This window comes from Geotrypetes seraphini, chromosome 11 (assembly GCF_902459505.1).
Source record: "Geotrypetes seraphini chromosome 11, aGeoSer1.1, whole genome shotgun sequence".
NCBI classification, from domain to species: domain Eukaryota; kingdom Metazoa; phylum Chordata; class Amphibia; order Gymnophiona; family Dermophiidae; genus Geotrypetes; species Geotrypetes seraphini.
The window spans coordinates 71012857-71037345 of NC_047094.1; the positions used below are offsets into that span (position 1 = coordinate 71012857).

Genomic DNA, 24489 nt, shown 5'->3' on the forward strand with positions numbered 1-24489 from the left:
GCGAAGGTGGAGTGATGTTAAAGGATATGCAGGATCGTAGAGTGGATATGAACTTACAGAGGTAATTTGAAGCCTTGGTCTTGGGAATTAAAGTGGTAGCAACAGCCTCGTTTGTGGCATGTGCTTGCCATGCTAGACTATGTCAGATTCCTGTGGAGGATGATGACGATCACAACCCCCTGATGGTTCTGGTGGAGGCAGACTATGTGGCAGCCACTCTTTATGGCATATTCAGAGTCATGAGCTAAGTTGTTGCCTATTCATTCTCTGCTCACAGAATGCTTTGGCAATGGGTGAGAGATTCTGCTTTTAAAGCCACGCTGAGCAGGCTGCCTTTTAAAGGACAGATGCTCTTTGGCAAGGACTTGGATGATCTTACGGCCAGTATAGCAGATCGTCACCCTAAATCTTTGCTAGATAGCGGACCTCAGGCCTTTAGAGGATCTAGTAGAGAAAATTTTTGAGGCTCTCGAAGATTTCAACAGTACTCAGGAGGTTATACCACTCAGAGATCTTATCAAGGAAGAGGTTTGGCACTGGCAGACGACAGCAACCCTCTGGTTCCCGCCCCACTCCAGCCTCCATGAAGGCATAATGATGCCAGGTCAGTGGCTGTGCCCCCCTATGTAGAGGGAAGGTTGTCAGCTTATTGGGAGTGTTGGGGACAGATTTGCTCAGATTGCTGGAGATCCTTTGAGAGGCCTACAAAATTGAGTTCTATCACCTTCTATTGGACCTCTTCGTAGATTCACCAGCCAGACGGCCAGAGAAGGTGACCAGAGTCCAAGCAACAGTGAAAAGGCTCTTAGAAATTCAAGCCATAGAGCCTGTACCAGACGAAGAATCAGGCTTGAGCAGATACTCCATATACTTCATAGTGCCCAAGAAAGGCTCAGACAATTGGAGTCCAATTTTGGATCTAAAATCTGTCAATTCAGCACTGAAAGTGCCTCGTTTCTGCATGGAGACCATTCGATTGGTTATTGTGGCAGTGGCACGGGGGGAATTTCTGGCCTCCCTGAATTTGATGGAGACCTATTTGTACATTCCCATATTTCTGGCTCACAGGAATCATTTAAGATTCTATATCCTGGAACAGCATTTTCAGTTCTCCGCTCTGCCCTTTGGTCTAGTAACGGCACCACATTTCTTTACCAAAGTGATGGTGGCCATACATCTGTTCAATTCCTTTTAACAAGGCCTCATGATACATTGGGTCTATGGTGAAGCCAGTGGCAAAGTCAGTTTACAGTTTAACACCACATTCGACAGACCCAGTGCAGCATGAAGCCTTGTTGCAAGGGGATGAACAGCATCACAGGCTTTATTCTGACTATCTCAAGAAAACATTGGAACGCCATTGGTAGATGACTAATCCAAAGTGCAAGTGTTTAGCTGTTAGCAAAGTATGTTAAATTTCTGTTGCTTTCCACAAGTGCAAATATTGAAGGTTCATGTAATAAAATACAGCTAGATTTTTTTGCATAAAATGTCTCTATATTAATGTATCATTGCTGAATGTGACAACAAAAGTTATAGCTATAATACCAAGAAATTTGCTTCATTAATCAAAAATATAGCAAATTTTAAGAAAAACGGAGCTTTATGCAATTAGTGGCTTTTAGGGATCCCAGGGTGAACTTTAAATTTAAAAAAAGAATTATTTTCTAATCAAGCACAATCAAATTCATGGGAAAAACTTCAATTCAAATTCAGTCAAACAGGGTTAACGGAAATATAATTAGCATTTCATATGATTATAATATTTAGCTTGAATATGCCTTCAAACTGTTTTCCTTATTTAATTAAATCAAATTCCTCATTTCTTCTCTCTCCTTTTCATCACAAACCCAGTTAATCAACCCTCAAGTGGTCATATAGGAGGAAAGTATGTTGACAGTTTTCAGTGCATAGGACCTCACATAACATGCGTTATCCCAAGTCCAATTTTCAACATTCTGTCCAATTTTCAACAAATAATCATCTATACCAATTCCTCCATCCCTCCCCTTATCTCTTTAATGCATTTTATTGGTGTGTGTCTCTTGCAAAAATCCCATTAAGGTGTTTTTACTAATGTGTGTCTCTTACTTAATAATATTCAATTTCATTAGTGAAACTACTCCATAAATATAAATACTATCATTTTTCTTCCTTACAAATCAGCAAAACTTAGAGCTCCTTTTACTAAGGTGCGTTAGGGCCTTAACGCGCGCGGTACGCTTCTAGAATAACACCAGCTCAATGCTGGCGTTAAGGTTTAGCGTGCATGGCAATTTAGTGTGCGCTATTCTGTGCATTAAGGCACCTTAGTAAAAGGAGCTCTTAGCTTATATAGCAACTTGCTAGTCCAACGCTGGTCTCAAGGCTTAAGCTACCTGACGCTCTGTTTTTACTCGAGCGTTTCAGTCATCTGAAAGTGATTGTTGCTGTGTTAAGACGTTATCTTCTATCACATGCGTGGCAAGCTGCTTCAGTTCTCAAATAAAAAAAACTTCAATTAAGGCAGTTTTTCCAACTATAGGCTTTTCTGGACAACCCTAATGCTTGTATTCTAAACATTTGTATGTGCAATGAATATGGAAATGTTAGCACCTACCTCCTCTTTTACGAATGTATAGCGTGGGTTTTAGAGTCGGCAGAGGTAGTAACTGCTCCGACGCTCATAGAATTCCTAAGAGCGTCGGAGCAGTTACCGCTGCTGCCGGCGCTAAAACCCACGCTATGTGTTCGTAAAAGAGGGAGCTAGTTACTACTACTAATAATAATAATAATTTCATAGAGTTGCCCTTGTATGGGAATGGGGCTGTGTACTTCAGCAGATGGATATCTACTTTTCAAAGAACAAAAAAAACTGAGAAGTAGATTCAAAAGCACTCATCAAATTAAAGCACAAACATCCTTTAACCGTTACTTCAAAATTTAAGCACTGCCTTCAGGTATTGTATTATTTTCAAATTATACTTTTACACTTTTGCCATTGCTGATTTGTAACACTTCTGATACTCAACAGGTCCGAGGGTAGGAAAAGCCTCAGAGTTGCTATAATAACTAGTATTGTTTTAACTGATGTATTGTTATCTCATACAGTGGTGCCTCACACAACGAACTTAATTCGTTCCAGGAGCAAGTTTGTTATGCGAAAAGTTCGTTATGTGAAACGCGTTTTCCCATAACAATACATGTTAAAAAAAATTATTCGTTCTGCAGCATAAAATATGCTAAGGTGACATAAAAAAAGATAAATTTGTCAAAATGGTGAAAATGGTGGTCTTGCTGAGGCCAAACTCTTTGACGAGGTCACACTGTTTTACCCCACATTCACTCCTTCTAATTATTTCCCGTTTCATTTCAACAGAAATCACCTTCCTGCTTTTTTTAGAAGCCATGATATATAAAAAATATTGAGTTTATCTTAAAAGGACGACTGCCGTGATACGTGCGTGCGTGCGTGATTTAATTCGTAATGAAGAACGATTGCCGCGATACGTGCTTAAGTTAAGCGCAGTGACTAACGACTGCCTGCAGTGCCTGCGCGGAAGGATGCAATACATCGGAAGCGATCGTGGAAGCTCGGGCGACTTCGTTGTGTGAAACGAAGTTCGTTGTATGAATCATGACATGAAGTTCGTTGTGTGCAGCGTTCGCTGTGCGAGGCGTTCTTTATGCGAGGCACCACTGTATATGTTTTCAAGACAGTGTACACCGCCTAGAAGGCTGATTGGGCGGTATATGAAATTTTAAATAAACTTGAAACTTGCATTAGGAGTCACACATGGAATTTCTCCAAGCTCCTTTTGTTTCTTTCATCGGCATAAAAACCTATCCTCTGGCATCGTGAATTTTTTTTTAACTTATCATCAAACTAATACTTGCTGTGATCCCATCTCCAAAAATTTTTCTTTCTTTCTTTTTTTTTCCGTTACTTAACAGTTGCACATATTCCAATGCTGGCAGTGTTTTGCAGTAAACAATACCGCTGCCTCAGGGAAATTGTTTTAGTTCAATATAGTCTCTCAAAAAGTCATCTTTGATTAGCCACAGCAGCACAAAAGTCTTTTCCATGTGCGATTCCTAATGCAACTCTGAGGCTTTTCCATTTGTGACTCCTAATGCAACTCCGAAGCTTTTCCTACCCTCAGAGCCGTTGAGTATCTGAAGTGTTAAAAGTCAGCAACAGCAAAAGTGTAAAAGTATAATCTGAAAAATAATACAATATCTGAAGGCAGTGCTTAAATTTATGAAGTAATAGTTAAAGGAATATATGTTCTTAGTAGGTGTTCATGCTCTAAATTGGGTGCCAATATAGATGAGTGATCTACTTTTCATCCAGGCTTTCAAGAGATCTTGATTATTATCCCTTCAGTCAAGATGGCTCCCTTCTCTTGTACAAGTTTCAAGTTTATAAAATTTTTGATTAATCGCTTAATCTTACTTCAAAGCGATGAACATACATAAAAAGAAACAATTAAAATTACAATAATTAAAAAAATAAAACATTAATTTAAACATAACCATTAAAATAAACTAGACTATATACAAACTTAACAAAACAAGAGTAAGGAGGAAAAGGGGATTTGAACTACAAAATATTATAGAAAAGGAGGTAAGGCAAAAACACAAGGTTGGGAATTAAAATGAATAGTCAAATACAGCATTAATGAATTCAAGAGTAAGACTTATTGATCAAAAGCGTCTTTGAAAAGGAATGTTTTTAAATTGGTCTTGGGTTTATCAATATTATGTTCTTCTCTTAAATAAATTGGCAGGGAGTTCCAGATTTGTGGAGCAGTAACAGAGAAGATAAATGTCCTTCGGAGATCTGTGCTGTAATCAATCTCTTGAGTTTCAAGAATAAGTTGAAGCTTTGGCTTTTTCAGACCATTTTTAGATTTTAAAAAACAACAAAAAACCTAGGGGTCCTTTTACTAAGGCGTGCTAGCCATTTTAGCGCACGCTAAACACTAACAAATCCATTATATTCTATGGACGCATTAGCATTTAGTGCACGTTAAAACGACTAGCGCGCCTTAGTAAAAGAGGGGGCTAGTGTTGGTTACTTTTATTTTTGTTTATACTTTATTTTTATATTTAGCGGGAGATTTCAACCAAATCCTAGACCCGAACTGTGATCGCTCTATGCCGGGACAAAGTACTAGCGTCCCACAAACTAGAGGTATTCCTTATCTTTGTGCCACCTTAGATTTAGTTGATCCCTGGAGACTTCTACATACCACAGAAAGGGACTACACCCATCGCTCAAGGGCACACAATACACAATCTAGAATAGATTATATTCTTACTACGAGTAGGGCGTTTTTGAATGTGGATGCAGCGGTAATAGGCCCGGCCATAATCTCTGACCATGTGTTGATTTGGATCGATGTGAATGTGGGCTTTGGTATACGGGGGCCAGTACGCTGGCGCTTTCCTAGTTACTTATTTTCCGATGACCATTTCAAAACTTATTTAACATCTAAATGGGAAGAATTCCTCGAATTTAATGGTCAGCATCGTTATAATCCAGCCCTGTTTTGGAGCACTGCTAAGGTGGTGCTCAGAGGAGACTGTATAGCCTATGTTATAGCTCGAAACCGATGTTTGTCCCAAGGAATAATTAGGTTGGAAAAGGAATTAGCGAACGCCAAACGCCATTATACACAACATCCGACACGAACTTCTAGGGAACAATTAATTTCCGTGGAAACGACCCTTAATTCATATATACACGAGCATACAGTCAAAATGCTCTTATATCAAAAGTATCGTTATCATTGTTCTGGCAATCGCGCAGGGAAGCTATTGGCACGATTGACAGTACAGGCCCGGGGTCATCGTTATGTATTGGGATTGAAGGACGATACGGGTTGTCTGCAGCATACGACTGATCACATAGCTCAGATTTTCCATGCTCATTTTCAGGGGATATACGGTCGCCGGGTCTCGGGGGATGAACCCCTTATTAGGGACTATTTAGCAGATTCTGGATTATCGCTGCTCTCTGACCTAGATGTAGAATATCTAAATGCAGCCATTACCCCTAAAGAATTGCAAAAGGCAATTCAACGCCAAATAAATTTTTCTGCCCCAGGGCCGGATGGCTTCACGGCAGAATTCTATAAGCTTTTATCAGTGCAGCTTGGGCCCTATTTATGGGACTATTATTCTCAGGCGATACAGGATGAACACTTTCCTATAGAAGTGAATGAGGCTTTAATTACATTGATATTGAAGCTTGGAAAAGAGAGCACTGCTCCCGAGTCCTATCATCCTATTTCTCTGTTAAATGTGGATATTAAAATTTTATCTAAAATCTTGGCCGATAGACTAGCAACTCTTCTTCCGAACATTATCGCTTCGACACAGGTGGGTTTTGTGAAAGGCAGACAGGCAGTGCATAATGCTTGTAAGGCCCTATTATCATTGGCCCATACGCAATTTCACAATACCCCGATGATGCTGCTTAGTTTAGATGCCGCCCAAGCTTTTGATCAAGTCAATTGGACTTATTTATTTGAGGTGTTGGAATTTATGGGAATGACAGGTTGGTATGCTAGAACGTTACGCACGTTGTACTCGACACCGAGGGCGAGACTGCTTGTTAATGAGATCATTACAGATCCCATTCTGATTGAAAGAGGTACCCGACAGGGATGTCCTTTGTCCCCCCTCCTTTTCTTGTTGAACTTGGAACCATTTCTTCGTACAGTGTCTCTGGACCATGATATTGTAGGAGTGGACTTTGGGGACCACTCTATAAAAGTGTTAGCCTTTGCTGACGATTTATTATTTACGCTAACTAACCCCAATCGCTCCATTCCACACCTTATGCAAGCGCTGAATGAATTCAGATTTTATTCGGGCTTTACTTTGAACTATCAGAAATCTATTGCTCTAGCTAGTCCGGCGGCTCTGCAGCAGACATGGGTGGGAGACTTTCCCTTTACATGGGCGACGACATCGATTCGATATTTGGGAATTTGGATTCCTAGAGACCTTAAGACTCTTTATGATAGTAACATTTCACCTCTAATACATGACACCTTACAAAACTGGTCCACTTTCCCCCTTTCGGTAGCGGGACGGGTAGCCCTTTTTAATACTCTTTCCAAAATGGCTGTATCGCTTTCAGGTGCTACCTCTGCTTTTATCTTATAATCATAATGCACGCTTAACTAAAGGTCTACAATGCTTTCTCTGGGGAGGTAAGCGACACCGTATGCCATTTCTTCGAATGTGCTTGCCCAAGGGTAGGGGGAGATATGGTTTATTAAATGTTCGCTGGTACGCCATGGCCTGCCAGATGAGACATATTAATGATTGATTTACGGGGACATCTGATTTTACTGCTATGCCACTAGAATTATCTCTGTTGGCTCCGTTTCATGTCAGCTATTTTTTACATGTGGCGGACTCTCAGATACGTCCCTTGGTGTTACAATACCCTATATTTGCTCCGGCTCGGCGAACTTGGAAGTGGGTATGTAAATCTGCTGAGTTGTCCTCTGGGGTTTCTCTGTATTTGCCCATTCAGGGCAATGGTGCATTTCAGCTTGGATTACAAAATATGTCCTTCCAAAGATGGAGTATGAATGGATTACAATATCTCTTTCACTTGTTTTTGGAGGAGGGGAGAATGGCAACCTTTTCGGAATTACATCAGACATTTGATTTACTGGACACTGATCTCTTTGCCTATTACCAGATCCAACATTACGTTCAATCTTTACTAGTGGATCACATCACTGAGGACAACCGGGATGCCCTTTCTGAACTCTTCAGTCTTTCAGCACATTAGAGGATTCCTCTTCGCTTTCACATTGTGGGTGTCCGGGACTGTCAACCTGATCCAAACTTGGACATTTTGGCAGCAGCATGAGCAGAGGATTTACAATGCGCTTTAACGGCACAGCAGCCGCAGTGGGTGCTAAAGCACATTCAGAAGGTGTCTCCTAATATTATTCACTGGGAATTACAATTGAAGATTGTTTTGAGACTCTATATTTCCCTGGAACGCGCTTCCCGGATGGGGATTACTGCATATCATTCTTGTCCAAAATGTGATCAGGCTCATGCTTCTCTGGGTCATATGCTTTGATCCTGCCCCAAAATTCTACAGTTTTGGAAACATTTAGGACACTACACTACATTACTTTGGGGTAGGCGATGGCTCCCGCAGCCGAGAGCATTATTTAGCTATTACAATATAGCCACATCAAAACTTAAAGGGATGTCAGCCTTTGTGACCAGAGTGCTACTGATGGGGAAAAAAGCAATACTCACTAACTGGCTGTCCCGGGACCCCCTGTCTTATGCCCAATGGAGATCCTTGATGATAATTCATGCTACGTTGGAGCGGAGACTGGTGGGAGACCTGGACCGAGGTCCGGGCCGTCGATTCTGTCAGACCTGGGAACATTTTTGGCTGGATCTTACGCCTCATGCCCGTAGTAGATTGTTGAATTTATGAGATGGACTCTAAGCTTCTCGACATGGCTCTGGACTCCTGGGGTAGGAAAAGGGGAAAGGGGGGGGGGCGGGGTTGAGATTTCTGTTTTAGTGGATGAATCTGCTAACTGTATTTGACTGTTTACAGGTTTTGTAGTTGGAAATTGAATAAAATATATTTGAACATACTTTATTTTTATTGTTAATTATTATTTTATTATTATTATTGTTAAATTGTAAGGTACAGTATTTTCATTGTTATATGTGATTTTAATGTACATTGATTATTATTTGGTATTTGTTATGATTTTTTTTTTCTTTTATGCTACCATGTTCTGATTGTTTTGGTGATGAGTGTGTAAGAAATTTAGAGACATAAATAAATAAGTGTTCACAGAGACAGCAGAGGAAGGGAGGAAAAGAGGTGACCAAGAGCTCTGTACTCACAGGGACATAAGAAGATGGGGAATAACGTTTTCATAGGTTTAAGACCTTTGCTCTTAAATCCACAGGGCCTGAACCTGGATGAGTGTTCCATGTATGAAGACATATCAAGGGGACTGCAGTCCACCTACCAGGATGTGGCCAACCTGAAATTGATGGATATGGAGCTGGAGAAACCATGAAGGAGGCAGAAGAGCTGATATAGACATTTCTCTACCTGTATAAAGTGTCCATCACACATTGTCTCTCCCACCTTTTCTGATTTCTTGTATAAAGTATCTGTGCTCCTGCTTTCCCACTTCATCACCTGTGTAGTGTTCAGACATTGCTTTCTCTTCAGATTATCTATTTTACTAGTTGTTTAGCCCGTTACATTAACGGGTGCTAGAAGGTAGCTAGCATCTCCCCTTTCTCCCATCCCCCCATGGTAGCCAGCATCTCCTTTTCCATCCCCCCATTCAGCATCTACCCTTTCTTACCCTCAGGTAGTCAGTGTGCTCTCTTCCTCTCTATACCCTATTTTGAAATGCCGTCCGTGCTCAGCCGCCACGGCCTGCAACCGCCGACAGCCACCGCGGCCGACATCCACCTCGGGCCGCCAACAGCCGCGGCGGCTGACATCCACCTCGGGCCGCCGACAGCCACCGCGGCATACATCCGCCTTGGAGAGGGGGGAGAGAGTGTTTTGCGCGCATGCGCGCTCCTATCTGCGGTGCCCTATACCGCACGGAAAACGGAACACGCGATGGGAGTGCGCATGCGCAGCTTAGGCTTTTATTATACTAGATTACGCTTTTCTTATGATCAATTATTTAGGAAGGGGAGGTGGAGTTATACACAGGCCTTTGCTGTGTCTCGAGGGAAAAGATGTATTTAGCACCCTTTCTTACGGATGATTCTCCTATATAGGGGAACCACATCCTGTCCTAACAACGGTGTCTCTAATGTCACAGTGGGAGATGCTCCCACAATTTGTATATCCAAAAGAGATGGTGACAGAAGTCCTCAGGTGTTCGGCTGTGCAAATTACATAATAAAACCAGGACCAGACTCCTGCTGCAGAATCGTAATCCGAGGGTCAGCCCTACAGACTGAAAATTAAGAATCAGTATGAAATTAAAAGCCTCCTTACTCAGCACTTGGTCCCTTACAATCACTCCTTTCACATATGCTATATTAAATTTTCAAGCTGGAAAAGTTTAGTGTCGGGCATTATAAACTGTATCTTCTTGTTCAAGATCAGCACTGACTAAATTCTTTATTTAGTGAGGTTTGTGAGTTTTGGATCCTGCTGCCTCGGTTTCTATTATTTTGCAGTATTCTTTTTTCTGTGTTTTGAGAAAAACAATAAAGTATTGATCTGAACAAACTGAGATGATGGGGAAGTGAGAACAGGAAACAGCTGCTGTGCCAGTGTCTCACTGATTAGAAGAAACTGCTGGTTCAGGAGGCTTCCTGGGGTGCTCAGCACTGGAAGCAGTACATTTACTATAATATCCACTATGATTCTCCATTACTGACAGATCAGAAACTCACTCTCCATCCTATGTGTAGATGGAGATATTCCTCTGCCAGCAGGGGTTCTTATTCTGAATTCTCAGTTGCTTTTCAATAAATTCCCTACTGTGAACAGGAATTTGATGAGACTCCCAAGATGCACCAGGGAGGGGAATTCCCATTTAGACAATGCAGGCAGCTGGCAGGAGTGGGTCTGTGTTTCTCCCACTCTTCAACTTTGAGGTTAGGTGGGGAAGGGGGAAGGGGGAAGGGTGCGGCAGGGGGGGAGGGGAGGTTACTTGCCAGCGGGAGAGAGTGGGCATCTCTCCTGCTGCGGGGGCGGAGGTCAGTTTAGTCGTGGCAAAGTTTTTAGTGCAGCAGGAGAGTGTGGGCATCTCTCCCGCTGCAGGTGGGGGTCGTTCCCTTTCCAGGGGGAAGGGGTGTTGTGATGCAGTAGAGAGAATGGGCATCTCTCCTGCTGCAGGTGGGGGATCGCTCCCTTTCCAGGGGGAAGGGAAGGGGTGTTATGATGCAGTAGAGAGAATGGGCATTAGAGAATGACACGGTGACAAAATTCATCACTATTCCCGTCCCCGCTGTTAACCGCGGGAAACCATCTTCATGTCATTCTTTAAGGAGAGAGGGAAGAATCAGAATATGAATGGCCACAGCCACTGACCCACAAGCTTTGCTTTGAAGAATGCTGGTGTAGAAGGACTGAGTTTGAAATAGACACTAGAAAATGACATGGGATTATTTCTCACGGTTATCCGCAGGGACGAGAACGGTGATGAATTTTGTCACCGTGTCATTCTCTAATGGGCATCTCTCCTGCTGTATCACAATACAGGGGTTTCTAGCAGTCTTGACACTGACCGGCACCCCTGGACCAGTCACTTTTTTAGCCGCCAAAAGCCGATGCTGCTTTTTAAAAATGGCTCAGCATTTTTAAAGAATACACCGGAGGGCTCATTTCAATGTTGAAGAGTCCATCTGCATGTCAGTTTTGGAGACTGCTAGAATCCTTGCTAAAGAGGAAGATAATCCCTTTTGATAATCCATCGCTAAACTGTGTACAGGCTAATCCACCGAAAAACAGTTTAGGGACGGCGTTAAAGTTTTGAGAATCTGGGCCTCAGTGTCCAGGGCTGAGATGGGGGCAGTGTAGACTGTAAAGTGATTAAAAACATTAAACACACTGAAAGGCAATAGTGACCAGGCAATATTAAAAGAACCACCATGAAAGTGGGCAAGGCATGTTGAATGTGACATAGAGCAACAGATGTGCTAAGTGTGAAGCAGGTGTGCTACATCTGCAAAATACAGAGCTAGGTGTGCTGACTAAGAACATCTGTAAAACCTAGGTTAGGGCTGATCCTACACAATATTCCTACCTCACAACTGGATGGGAAGTTCCAGGTGCTGAGAGGATTATGGAGCTCTAATCAATGGCATTTAAATAAAAAGACCCAGTCATCAGGAAACATTTTTTTTTAAAATTCATGATCAGTGAATGAGAGGAGACAGGAAAATACTGCCCTCTACTGGTACATTTTATTTTTTTTTTTCCCATTTAGATTTGGCTCACAACTTTTTCAGTAGCAGTTCAAGGTGGATTACAATAGGTATTTCCCTGTCCTAAGAGGTCTTACAATCTAAGTTTGTACATGAGATAATGGAAGGTTAGGTGACTTGCCCAAGAAGAACACAAGGACCAGAGCAAGATTTGAACTAGGGGCTCCTTTTACGAAGATGCGCTACGGGTTTTACCGCATGCGCTATAGTGCGCGTTAGTCAAAAATCTACCACCTGCTCAAAAGGAGGCGGTAGTGGCTATCGCACACGGCATTTTAGCGCATGCTATTCTGCGCATTAAGGCCCTAGCGCGCCTTTGTAAAAGGAGCCCTAGGTTTCCCTGGTTGTCAGCCTGCTTCTCTAACCAAAACTGCAATAAAACCTAGATTTTCTTGCACAGAGTGACTTCCAAATCTGTCTCTTTACACCCCTGTCACAAGATGAAAATTGATGCAAAAAAATTAATGATGTAATCCCCTTCTTCGCAAGTATTGAGGTACATCTAGTCAGGACTGCTTTAACCACCACCTACTACTACTTATCATTTCTCTAGCACTGCCAGACAAACCACTTATGAGATCCTGGGCAAACTTTGATGGATGGGCTCCACCCCCCACCCCCCAAATCTAGTAGTACCCTTTTCTCATCCCATCCCACAGCTTCCTTAGACTCCTGCCCCGTGTGTCCTTATCTCTCCTGATATTCAACTTCTCCCCTCTTTTTTTCCTTCCCGCTACCCCAGAGTTAGTATTTCTCCCTTTCTTTTCTCTGCCTCCCCCCTCCCTCCCCCGGTCCAGAATTTCTCCCCTACTCCTCTAATCTGGTCTCTTCCCTCACCTTCACCTTCACCCTCACCCTCCCCCAACCACCACCACAGGTTCTGCATCTCTTTTATCTTGTCTCTTCCTTTCCCACTTCCCTGCAGTCTTCTGTCCTTGTCCCCAGCAGTGATTACTGTAAGATGCTTCACCTACAGGAAAAAGGTCCAGATGCTGGCTGAATACAGTTTGAGAAAACCAGTGATTGGGACAAGGCTGGAAGACCACGGGGAAAGGGAATTTATGAATGCCGGTTGGTTAGAGTTTTTTGTTTTAAAGGTGAGCAGGAGTATTTTATATGTGAGGCGATGAGTGATGGGTAGCCAATGTGCTTTGCGGAGGAGAGGAGTGACATGGTTAAATTTTTTTGCATGATAGATTAATTTGACAGCAGTGTTTTGCAATAGTTGTAAACAGCGGATTTCTATGGTAGATTATAGATTATAGAATACTTTCTCATCCAGGTTTCATGTCTCTTTCTGGAGTTTCCAATAAGATATTAGTTACATTCACAATAGTGGACTAAGCCTGGGAGGTGGGAGTTCAGGCCTCAAGTGCCACAAACAGTTTAGGTTTTCAGGACATCCCTAATAAATCTGCAAGAGACAGATATGCATGGATACTATCTCCATTGTAATTGTAACAGGAATACAAAAAAAACAATAAAATTTAAGGCAGAGAAATTGGTGAAGAAATTCTGAGTGTTGTTTGGAGAATGGGCCCATGCACAGAGCCTATGAGCTGCAGGGAAATCATAGAGATGAGGGACAGAGAGTCTGCAGCAGGAAGCTCTGTACATAATAGTCTTGATCATTAAGAGTCCAAGAACCATTACTGGGAGCTAAAGGGAAGCAGAGAGATTAAGGCAGCACACATTACTGGTGAGGAAATGGTTTGTACAAGCTAAGGTCATATGGCCCTTCCCTGTTCCACCCCTTAGTTACATCAGTCATAGCTGCTCTGTGTCAGCTCTGGAGTTTCTGTGTCAGCTCTGGAGTTTGTGTGTTTATGGAAAAAGTGGATATTTTTGAAATAATATTTCCTGTAAATGTTTGATTTCATGAGATTAAAACTGCTTATGAGCTGTTGAGCTGAGGTGTGTAAATAAATAAATAAAGTTTGGAGTTATATTTCAAAAGAAAATTGATAAGAACTTTTAAAGTGTGATTTAGAATTTAAACTGGATTTTTGTGACTCCTGTTGTTAAAAGGAAGTATTAGGTACTTGGAAATAGACAGTTTTAATCCCTTCAATGTGTAAGACCACTGATTCAACTCAGAGGGCTATATTCTGTATAAGGTGTCTTATAGAGAATCACTTCTGTCCTCACAGACACCTAAGCCCACTTAAAAGCCCATCTAATAACCCAATTCTCTAACCGGCGTCCATGTCACAAGCACCGGTTAGAGAATTGGGTTGCTACTGAGCTTATCGTGGCAATCCGTTCCCCCTCCCCCGTAAAGACTACTGGTAGGAGGGATGCCCAGTTCCTCCTACTGGAACCCCCCATCCCCCTGAACATTGTCAGCAACTGCCGGAACCCCCCTCCCCAAAGATCGCTGGCAGGAGGGATGACCAGACCCTACTGCTGGAACCACCAACCCCCCCCCCCCCCCCAGAACCTCCCCTACCTTAAAATATTGGCCGGCCAGAGGCATCCCTCCTGCTGGCGATCTTCGGTGGGGACAGGTGGCCGCTAAACCTATCAAGGCAGAGAGATCCATCGCCCCGATAAGCTCAGCGACTGCATCTACCTACAATGTAGGCCAGCATTTTGCATATACCGCGGGCCTAGGGAGGCGCATAGGGCCTCCTAGGCCCACGTAAGGCTACCTCCAGGCCAAGGCACGCCCACACCTAGCCTTAGGCAAGCATAGGCGGGCCTAAGCGCCACCCTAGGCTCTCGGAGGCACCTACAATGTAGGCAGCCTGCCTTGGGAAGGTTTTTTTAATTTTTTAAACATGCGTTTCATTGGCTGGTTAGGCAGCAGTTGGTTGCCTACAATTGGGATGCCGTTTATATAGTTTGGCCCAGGTTGCCTAGTATTATTGGTGTTTGAGGCAAATGTTTTGTATTTAATTTGGTGTTCAGTTTTTTTTTCCGCTGGAGTTCATTCTTGCAGTCTTTTCTGATTACATATTTGCTGAGCCCTGTTTGGAGGATCTGAAACTATTTTTGAAAGTTAAATGTTCTGAGAGCTGAAAAGTCTAAAACTTTAAGAGTGCTCTTTTGTCTTGGAATTCTGAGAGGTTCTGTGGTGCAAAGCTGTTTTCAGTTAGTATTCCTGATATACTGTACAGTGCTATCAGTCTCTGTGTAAAGAACATAAGAACTTAAGAATAGCCTTACTGGGTCAGGCCAATTGTCCATCAAACCCAGTAGCCCGTTCTCATGGTGTCCAATCCAGTTCACTAGTACCTGGCCAAAACCCAAGGTGTAGCAATATTCCATGCTACCAATACAGGGCAAGCAGTGGCTTCCCCCGTGTCTTTCTCAATAACAGACTATGGACTTTTCCTCCAGGAACTTGTCCAAATCTTTCTTAAAACCAGCTACGCTATCTGCTCTTACCACATCCAGAGCTTAACTATTCTCTGAGTGAAAAAAAATTCCTCCAATTGGTGTTAAAAGTATTTCCCTGTAACTTCATCAAGTGTCCCCTAGACTTTGTAATTTTTCAAGGAGTGAAAAATCGATCCACTTGTACCCATTCTACTCCACTCAGGATTTTGTAGACTTCAATCATATCTCCCCTCAGCTGTCTTTTTTTCAAGCTGAAGAGCCCTAACCATTTTAGTCTTTCCTCATACGAGAGGAGTTCCATCCCCTTTACCATCTTGGTCGCTCTTCTTTGAACCTTTTCTAGCGCCACTATATCTTTCTTGAGATAAGGAGACCAGAATTGAACACAATACTCCAGATGAGGAAGCTGTGAGTAGAGAATGACACTGGGACAAATTTTTTCCCATCCCCGCAGGAATTCAATTTTCCCATCCCATCCCTGCAAGTTTTGTTGCTGTCCCTGTCCGTGCCCCATTCCTATAGGCTCAGCCTTAACTGCACAAACCTTGAACACTTATGATTTTAAAGTGTTTGAGGCTTGTGCAGATGAGGAGTGTGCAGAAATGAGGCAGGGACAAGAAAAGAACTCACTGGGACGGGATGGGAAAATGAGTTCCCATGGGGATGTGGAAATATTCCCCGTGTCATTCTCTAGCTGTGAGGTAATTACTGAAAGATACAGTTCCTGGTTATTCAGCTAAAGCTGAGATGGCTCAGATATTGTGTGAATGTGTATGTTGAAACTCTGTGAGCTGATTTCATATCAGAAGCCTTTTGAGGGAGGGGGAGAGGTCCTGGAGGGTCAGTTTAAGAATAAAAGAATTATCTGTTCTTTTGCACATGTAGTTTGAAATACATGGCCTTAGCCTAAGAAGATATTGACTAACCTGCATTCATCCAACCCATGCAAATTAGTAAAACTCCTTGCAAAATAGCCAAGCGTTTTTTTGTTACTTCAGCTTGTCTGCGGTGTTCTTTGCTCACGTGTTTAAAGACAATAGACTGTTTTCAGTCCAATTCTTTATTTGTGAGTTTGCAAACAATTGGACCTCTGAGGAAGGCGTGTTCGCCGAAACACAGACCATGTAGGGCCTGGTTGGATTTTTACCACTATATTTTTTATCATTGTACTTTTTTCATTGAATTTTCATGTTTTTGTATATCAGTGTATAATAAATTATCTCCAAAACATCTGTATCCACAGTTTTTTGCTTTTGTTTTCATCAGTGGATTGTTTTCACTGTGGCTCATTGGGTCTCCCCATTTTTCTTTGTTAGGCTTAATATTCTCACGTGTGGGTGATGTTATCCGCGGAACCTGGCACGGACACTACAGTGCATTGTCACTTTAAATCTTTAGGCTATACTATTATCGCATGTATGCCAGTGTCTTCCCACCCATCAGCTTGTGGGACCATCAGTTCTTTGTTTTCTGTGGAGCTCAGAAGCTGTGTCTTCCTTTTTTGTGCCTTTCAATTCGATTCAAGTATATCACAGTGCTATCAGTGCGTTTCACTCTTCCTTGGACCAAAAAACCTCTCTCTTTACACCCTTAATCTGCTCTCATGAAGTCTCCCTTTGAGCCGCTTACATCTTGCTCTCTCAAACTTCTCACCTGGAGAGTTATTTTCCTCATAGCCCTCACCTCTGCACACCATGTGAGTGAACTTCAAGCTCTTGTATTGAATCCTCATTATACAAGATTCTACCATGACAGAGTAGTGTTTTGACCTCATCCAAAATTCCTGCCTAAAGTCATCTCAGAATTCCATCTCAACCAAGCCATTGTGCTACCTGTTTTCTTTCCAAAACTGTATATGCATCCTAGAGAGGCAGTTCTTCACAACCTGGACTACAAGTGTGCTCTTGCATACTACCTGGATCGAACTAAACCTCATAGAGCAGGGGTCTCAAAGTCCCTCCTTGAGGGTCGCAATCCATTCAGGTTTTCAGGATTTCCCCAATGAATATGCATGAGATCTATGTGCATGCACTGTTTTCAATGCATATTCATTGGGGAAATCCTGAAAACCCAACTGGATTGCGGCCCTCAAGGAGGGACTTTGAGATCCTTGTCATAGAGGATCCTCCCAGCTTTTTGTGTCTTTTGACCCTAACAGCCTCAGAGTTCCTGTTACCAAGAGAACCATCCCCACTTTGCTAGCAGACTATTCACGTACAGTATATGCAGGGCCATGTATCAGCCCACAGTGTCTGAGCTATGGCTACTTTAGTGGCTCATTTCTGCTCTATATCTATTGAGTCACAAAAGATAGAAAGTATAATAATCACTACCTAAAATTAAAGTTAAAAAACAACAAACAGGGTAGAAAAAACTTATACGCAGAAAAATTTTTTGATAATTAAATTGTGTATGTACTATATACAGTACCTCAAAAACTTTTAAAAAAAATCCTTAAAAGTAAATATCTGGCAATACACTGAATAATAAACAAGAAGGAGAAAAACATCAGAGACACAGTGAAAAGTCTTTTCAGCGTTGGAGTCCTTGTGGACGAGCTAAGTGGTTTTGCCTCAGACTTGTTTTTGTACACATTGAAAATATGTAGTGAAATGGATGAAACAGCATGCAGTTTGTGGGTATTAGCACTTTGAAGGAAGAGAATCAAATGATTAAAGGCTTGGCTCTGTGGAGGGGACACTGAAATAGCTTTGTGCTATAGGAGGCCCTATGATCATATAACAAAGCATAAGTCTGATGTTTCTCTCCTTGTTAGTTATTCAGTATCTTGCCATATACAGTATTTACTTTTGAGGATTTTTTTTTTAGTTTTTGAGGTATATAGTACATAGTTAATTTAATTATCAACATAATTTTCTGCATATGTTTTTTCTACCCTGTTTTTTGGTTTTGACTTTATTATTACTATCTCTATTGAGTACATGTGCAACATGGCTACTTGGTCTCAATCCATACCTTTACTTCCCACTACCGTTTGAAACAAAACTCCAGAATAGACAGTTGGTTTAGTCAAGCAGTTGCAGCCCCAGTAGCATGGGAAAAAAAGGACACTTTATTGTATATATAATTTCATCAAGCTGGGTTTGGAGGCATCATTGCTGTTTTAAATTTAGAGAAATACAGGCACAGAGAGTCACTGTACATGGCTAAATCTTTGGAAAGAGAAAAAGGGAGGAAGAGATGAGAGATAGAGGATCTCACACTCAGCAGTTGAGGCTGCACTTCAGGATGGTGCCATCTTTGGTCAGGATCCACAGGTATCCCAGGTCATAAGATTAATGCTTGAATTGATATCCACATGAATCCACCTCATTCCAGGAGGTCCCAGTGGGGTCACTGTCAGTGATTCCCTCCCTGGATGGAAAAGAATAAGATCTCTGTTATCTGCGGATGGTGAGAAGCCATTTGCATACCCTCACCCTGGTTTTCCTTCTCATGGAGGAGAGATCAGACTGCACTTTTGACCAGGGTCAAAATTACCTCTTTGGCACCCCTAGGTGTGGAGATTCCTCTCTTCCATTCCATTCACAAAATAAACTTCCTCAGTCAAAGCTTGGTGGCTAAGATTTTCATACATGGTCCTGCCTTTCAGCCCCTACTGACTTATGCAAATAAGGCCTCCAGTGAGTGTCTGCAGGTACCCCTTTATTCCCCTCAGGCCGCCCCTGGGAGCAGTGATCAGTGAAAGAAGCACACCTCCTCCTCCATGAGGCAGCCCTATTTCAAGTACTTTTCAAATTCAACTGTAGTATCATGTTGGACCTGCTTCTTTAAAGGTACAAGTTTGGGTTGGATTTGGAAAGGGTTCCAGTGGCATATCTGTTGGGGAATACCAAGCCCTACCAGTGGAAGAGGCTCTCTTTGATGGACAAAAATCCTTATGTGTGCAGCTGGCATAAATGCTACTCTTATACACAAACAACAATTGATACAAAACACAGCAATAAGATTGATATTCAGACTGAAAAAATATTACCTCATTTCGTCATACTATATAGTAAACTGCATTAGTTACCTATCAATACACGCATTACTTTCAAACTGTCATGTGTAATGTTCCACATCTTATATGCGAACTCCATAGAACCCACTTACGGGCCATGAGAGCAGTAAGCTGATAATGATGATAGACCTTGCTCAACCTATCTCTCATGTGCTCGAGTAAGGGCACCAATGGTTGTTTCCAGTGTTGGGCCATCACTAGCTATAAAAGCCAAAGAAACATGCTTGTCCTGGTCAGCCGTGAGACTGTCCACCCATGCCCCCAGGAGGGCTACCAAAGCAGATCTAGACAGGGGTACCTGAACCAACTTACCAATATACACAAAAACCTGCTCCCAATATGGTCCTACCATCTGACACTCCCACCAATTATGAAAGAAGGTGCCTCGGTCTCCACACCCATGCCAACAGGCATCAGACTGAGATCGGGATATCTTCTGAAAGAGCACAGGAGAAAGGTGCCAACGTACCAACAGTTTCACAGCATTCTCCACTAGCACAGGGGCATAGGTAATGTGTTGTATACGAGCTGATATCTCAACCCACTCCTGTTCAGTAAAAACTGTTTGTAAATCCCTCTCTCAGACCGCCATATAAGAGGTCTTAGGTAGTAGAGCTCGTAAACCTTTTTGTCAACTCCTGGACAACATCAACCAGGAAGCTCAAAACATTTCAATTGATCTTTCCCTCCCCCAAAGGCATTAAATATAAATGCATATTTAACTCACTTCTCACCTCCCCACAATCTAATCCAATCTTCTATTTGTGTGTCGCTCATACATAAACAGGTTCAAGGCAACTTAAAGGGTGGAGAGAGGGGAAAGGAGGGAGAAGGTCGGGAGGAGAGGGGGAGGATGAGAGGGAAGAGGAAAGGCAAGAAGGGTAAAGAGGAAGTTAGGAAAGAAAGTGGAAATTAGGAGAAAAAGAGAGAGTATGGGAGATTAAGGGTTGAAGATATGGGTTTTCAATTTCTTCTGGAATATGGTGTAGCTTGGTTCTGTTCTGGTTGTTTCTGTGAGGTCATTCCAAGTTTTTACTCCTAGAAAGGTAAGCATGGAGTGGAAAACACATTTGTAATGAAGATTTTTTTTGAGGATGGGAGATTTAGTAGTATCCTGTTGAGGGTTCTATGTGAAATAAACCATACCATTGAGAAGAGCTGAATGAGAGGAGCCGCTGAGTTTCCATGAAGTATGTGGTGAATGATGCATGATATTTTGAATGTTATTTGTGATGGGATGGGTAGCCAGTGTAGTTGTTTGATGAAGGCTGTGACCAAGTTGTATTTTCTCAGGTTGAAGATTAGTCTTACAGCGGTGTTTTGGATGAATTGCATTTTATGGACCAGCAATTCCCAACAATCAACAAGACAGTACCTAATTACAGTACCTCATATTTTGGAAGAAACTAAAGACTATCTTCTTTGAGGACATATACACCATGGACAATTAATCTTCTTACAATAACCTACACAGCACATCTCCCTCCTGATATGACTCAAGCCTCACACAGTTCAATTTCACAAGTCTACCTGTCCCATACAATTGCATTGTACCTCTAACTTCTGTATGATAATTGAATGCAAGCTCAATGCCTCCCCTCTGCGGAATATTTATTATGTCCCTAACTTTTGTAATTCATTGTTGTGACTCCTAAACAAATTAGATTCGCCTTGATTTCTAAGTCACCTTGAACCTAATAAGGCATAGAGCGACGCAGAAATTGTAGATTAGATTAGATTTTCAAAAACAAAAGCATCCAATTTCAAGATGTCCAAATCAAGACCATTTGGACCTGGGAGGAACCAGTATCTTAATGCACTGGCCACACAGACATGCCAACAGGACAGTTGGCATGTCTTAGGGGGGGCACTGCTGTGAACTTCACATAAAGGATGCCAAGTACATATTTCACTATAACCCCCTTTTAGATGCCGGTCCACAGAATAATTTTTTTATTTCTGCCGGTCCATAGGTGTAAAAAGGTTGAAAAACACTGGTCTACGGAGTGCTGAGACAATTGGAAAAGGGAAAAATCTACAGTGCTGCTTAGAGAGCATATATTTAGCACCTATTCTTAATCTGAGGGATTATAAGGCAAGCTTGGGATAGATAAAGGCAGCATATGTGAAAAAAAAAAGCTTTCTGAAATTGAGGAGGGCCATAGGCAGCTTCTTCTTCTGGGACTTAAAAAAACAAACCCAATTTAGCAATTGAGAATACTACAATCTGTCTTGCACACTTCCAACTCCTCTATGAAACCATCAAAACTAAAGATCTCACACAAGATTTTTTTTAAAACACAAAAAAAACCCTCAGCTGAGAAAACTTAAAATTACCAAACACCTCTAGACACCCATTCTATGGTATGGGTGTCTAGAGGTGTTTGGTAGTTTTAAGTTTTCTCAGTTGGGGGGGGGGGGGTTTGTGTGGAAAGCAAAAGTGAAATGACTTAACCTGATTCAACTGTCTGGAACGATGTGCTGTCAGATACACAGAAATGCAGCTGTGCTCTGATTTCAGTTGTACAGAACAGTGTACAGTGACTGTGGCATTGAGCGATGGTGGCCCTACGCACCTGCTCCTTGGACACCTGTACAGAAGTGATGCTATAACTGCTGCCTTGTAGACTCTGATCAATAAGTATTTAAACATTACACCCTTGGGGAAGATGTTTTCATGTTTTATTGATTTTAAAAAACCTTTTGATTCTATTTGGCATCCCAGCCACAATGTTAAACTGTTGTAAACTAGAATCAGGGAAATGATGATATAATTAAATTCATGCAGTCATCCATCAGCTTTAGGTAAAAATAATAATATAAAGGCAGAGAGCTTTCCACAAGAGCAAGCGATCAGGGTGTTCAGTTGGGGGCGTGATTCCGATCGCCCTAATTTGCATGAGGGTGATTCGTGAATCAGCCCCCCCGGACACGGATTGGATCTGATCTGTGCTCTTAGTGAATCTAGCTCTTAGAAGGTTTTCCCCTATAGGTGGAGATAGTAAATCTAAACCTTGAAACCTTGTTTGAAATGTGGTACTGCATCTGCCTCTTTAGGCCTTATGGTTTGGACATGTGTGTATGTACAGCGATTCTAAAAGTAGATTACTATAAAGGTTGCGCATATCTTGCATATAACCCTCCCTCTCTCTCCACAGATTTTCTTATTCTGTTACTAAAAACAAAACTGTGTGGAAACTGTGGATTCTCCTTCACTATTTGTTTTTATGGGCATGGAATGTACGGTAATATTGCTCCATTGGAGAGATGTAAGGGCTTCTCATGTTATTCAGTGGCAGAATCTGGTATATGCCACTATGGTTATGGAGTGTCACAAGGTAAAGAATGACACGGGGACAAATTTTTCCCCATCCCCAAAAGAACTCAATTTCCCGGTCTCATCCCTGCAAATTTTTGTCACTGTCACATTCCTGTAAGCTCAGCCTTAACTGTACAAACCTCAAACACTTAAGATTTTAAAGTGTTTGAGGCTTGTGCAGATGAGGACAGAGCTTGCAGGAATGGGGCAGGGACAGGAAAAGAACTCGCTGGGATGGGACAGAAAAATGAGTTCCCACAGGGACAGGGAAAAATTTGTCCCCGTGTTATTCTCTATCATAAGGCTGGATGGTCTCTCCCTTTGCAATGGAGGATTTTTCAGAATATTTCGGAACCTGTTTGGACAGTGACACTAAAATGTGCATGTAGTTGGATTCTCAATTGTTGATCATCTCTGTTTGACTCACTCCTGTCAAATCAGTTAGTTTTGGGACCTGGATAAGACACAGAAGATGGTGAAGTGAGGTAAACTGGAAACACCCACAATGACAAACTACCCCACTTCCGAGGTCTAAAGGGTCTTCAACACCCACTTAATTCAACACAAATTGTGTAGTTCCTAGCCCCAAAAGAGAAAGGACGATCAAGTGGAGCTCCTTAAGAACCCTTGAGAAAGCCTTTATGTGGCAAAACAGGTCCTGTCGGGGCAGGTTAGTGATTCTGCACATTAAAAGATAAGTGAAAACACTTTCTGTTGTAATGTTTCATTTGAAATGGTTTATTTAACTATGAAACAACAGTAAGTGATAAGTAAGACATCAAGGAGGAGGTGAAAATAAGGGCCAAGGATTGATATCATTACCCATTAAACGTTGGAACTACATAATTTGTGTTGAATTAAGTGGGTGTTGGAGACCCTTTAGATCTCTTTCCGTACTGGACACTCGGAAGTGGGGTGGTTTGCCATTGTGACCTGGATAAGACCCCACCAGGTCTGAATCAATAGTGTTTACAAAGGATGGGGGAAGGGGGTTGTGTCAAGATTAATAAGGGGAAAGGGGGGGGGGGAGCAAAATTAGATCAAAATAGATTGTTATACAACATTGACATCTATTACCAGTTCATTGTTAGTTACTATGTTTGTATTTTTCTGCCTCTTAATACAGATGATTTAAACAAAGGAGATTTTAAACCACACCCCAGCTCTGCCCCACTCTGTCCAGCCACACCCCAGCTCCACCCTATTCTACCTCCTAGCACCACTTCTGGTTAGACTTCAGCTGCTACTTCCTCCTTGGGCAGCAGGTGTTGCCTTAATAAAATGTCATCTTCTGCTACTGCAGGACCAGTCTTAGAGTTAGAGCTGTGAGGTTCCTTTGCAATGTGTTATAACTCTTCCCCCTGAAACAGTATAACATTCTTCTCTCTGTTGTAACTACTTCCCCATATTGCTGCATGGGCTTCTTATTCTTTAAATCGCCTTGAACCTGTACTGGAAAAGTGTGATTAAGAATTCCTGATTAGATAAGATTTAGCAATTCTTATCACAAGACGGGTCCTGTGGATGACAGAAAACACATTTTTCATACTCTACATCAGCGGTCTCAAACACATGTCTGGCCGGCTCGTTCGTTCAAAGCCGCGGGTTGGCGGCTCCTTGCGCTATCCACTACTGCATCGGAAGCCTCTCTGATGTCACAACATCAGAGAGGCTTCAGACGCAGGCGCGGATCTCGCAAGGAGCCGCCTCCCGCGGCTTTGAACGAACGAGCCGGCCAGACATGCTGCTGCTCCAGTGGCGTACCAAGGGGGGGGGGGGCGGTCCACTGTTCTCTTCCCTGCAGGTCTGACCAACTCTGGCGGCCCGACGTCAATTCTGA

General features: G+C 42.3%; 1 protein-coding gene across 2 annotated transcripts in view; it reads left to right on the forward strand.

The window, feature by feature from the left end:
- The window catches only part of CD79A (CD79a molecule), a 70365-nt gene extending 59782 nt beyond the window's left edge, over window positions 1-10583 (forward strand). For both annotated transcript variants that reach the window (XM_033914543.1, XM_033914541.1), the window contains exon 5: window positions 8961-10583. In XM_033914543.1, the coding sequence (XP_033770434.1) occupies window positions 8961-9074 (114 nt within the window). In that variant the 3' untranslated portion in view covers window positions 9075-10583. The remainder of the gene's footprint in view (window positions 1-8960) is intronic.
- Window positions 10584-24489: the final 13906 nt, after the last annotated feature.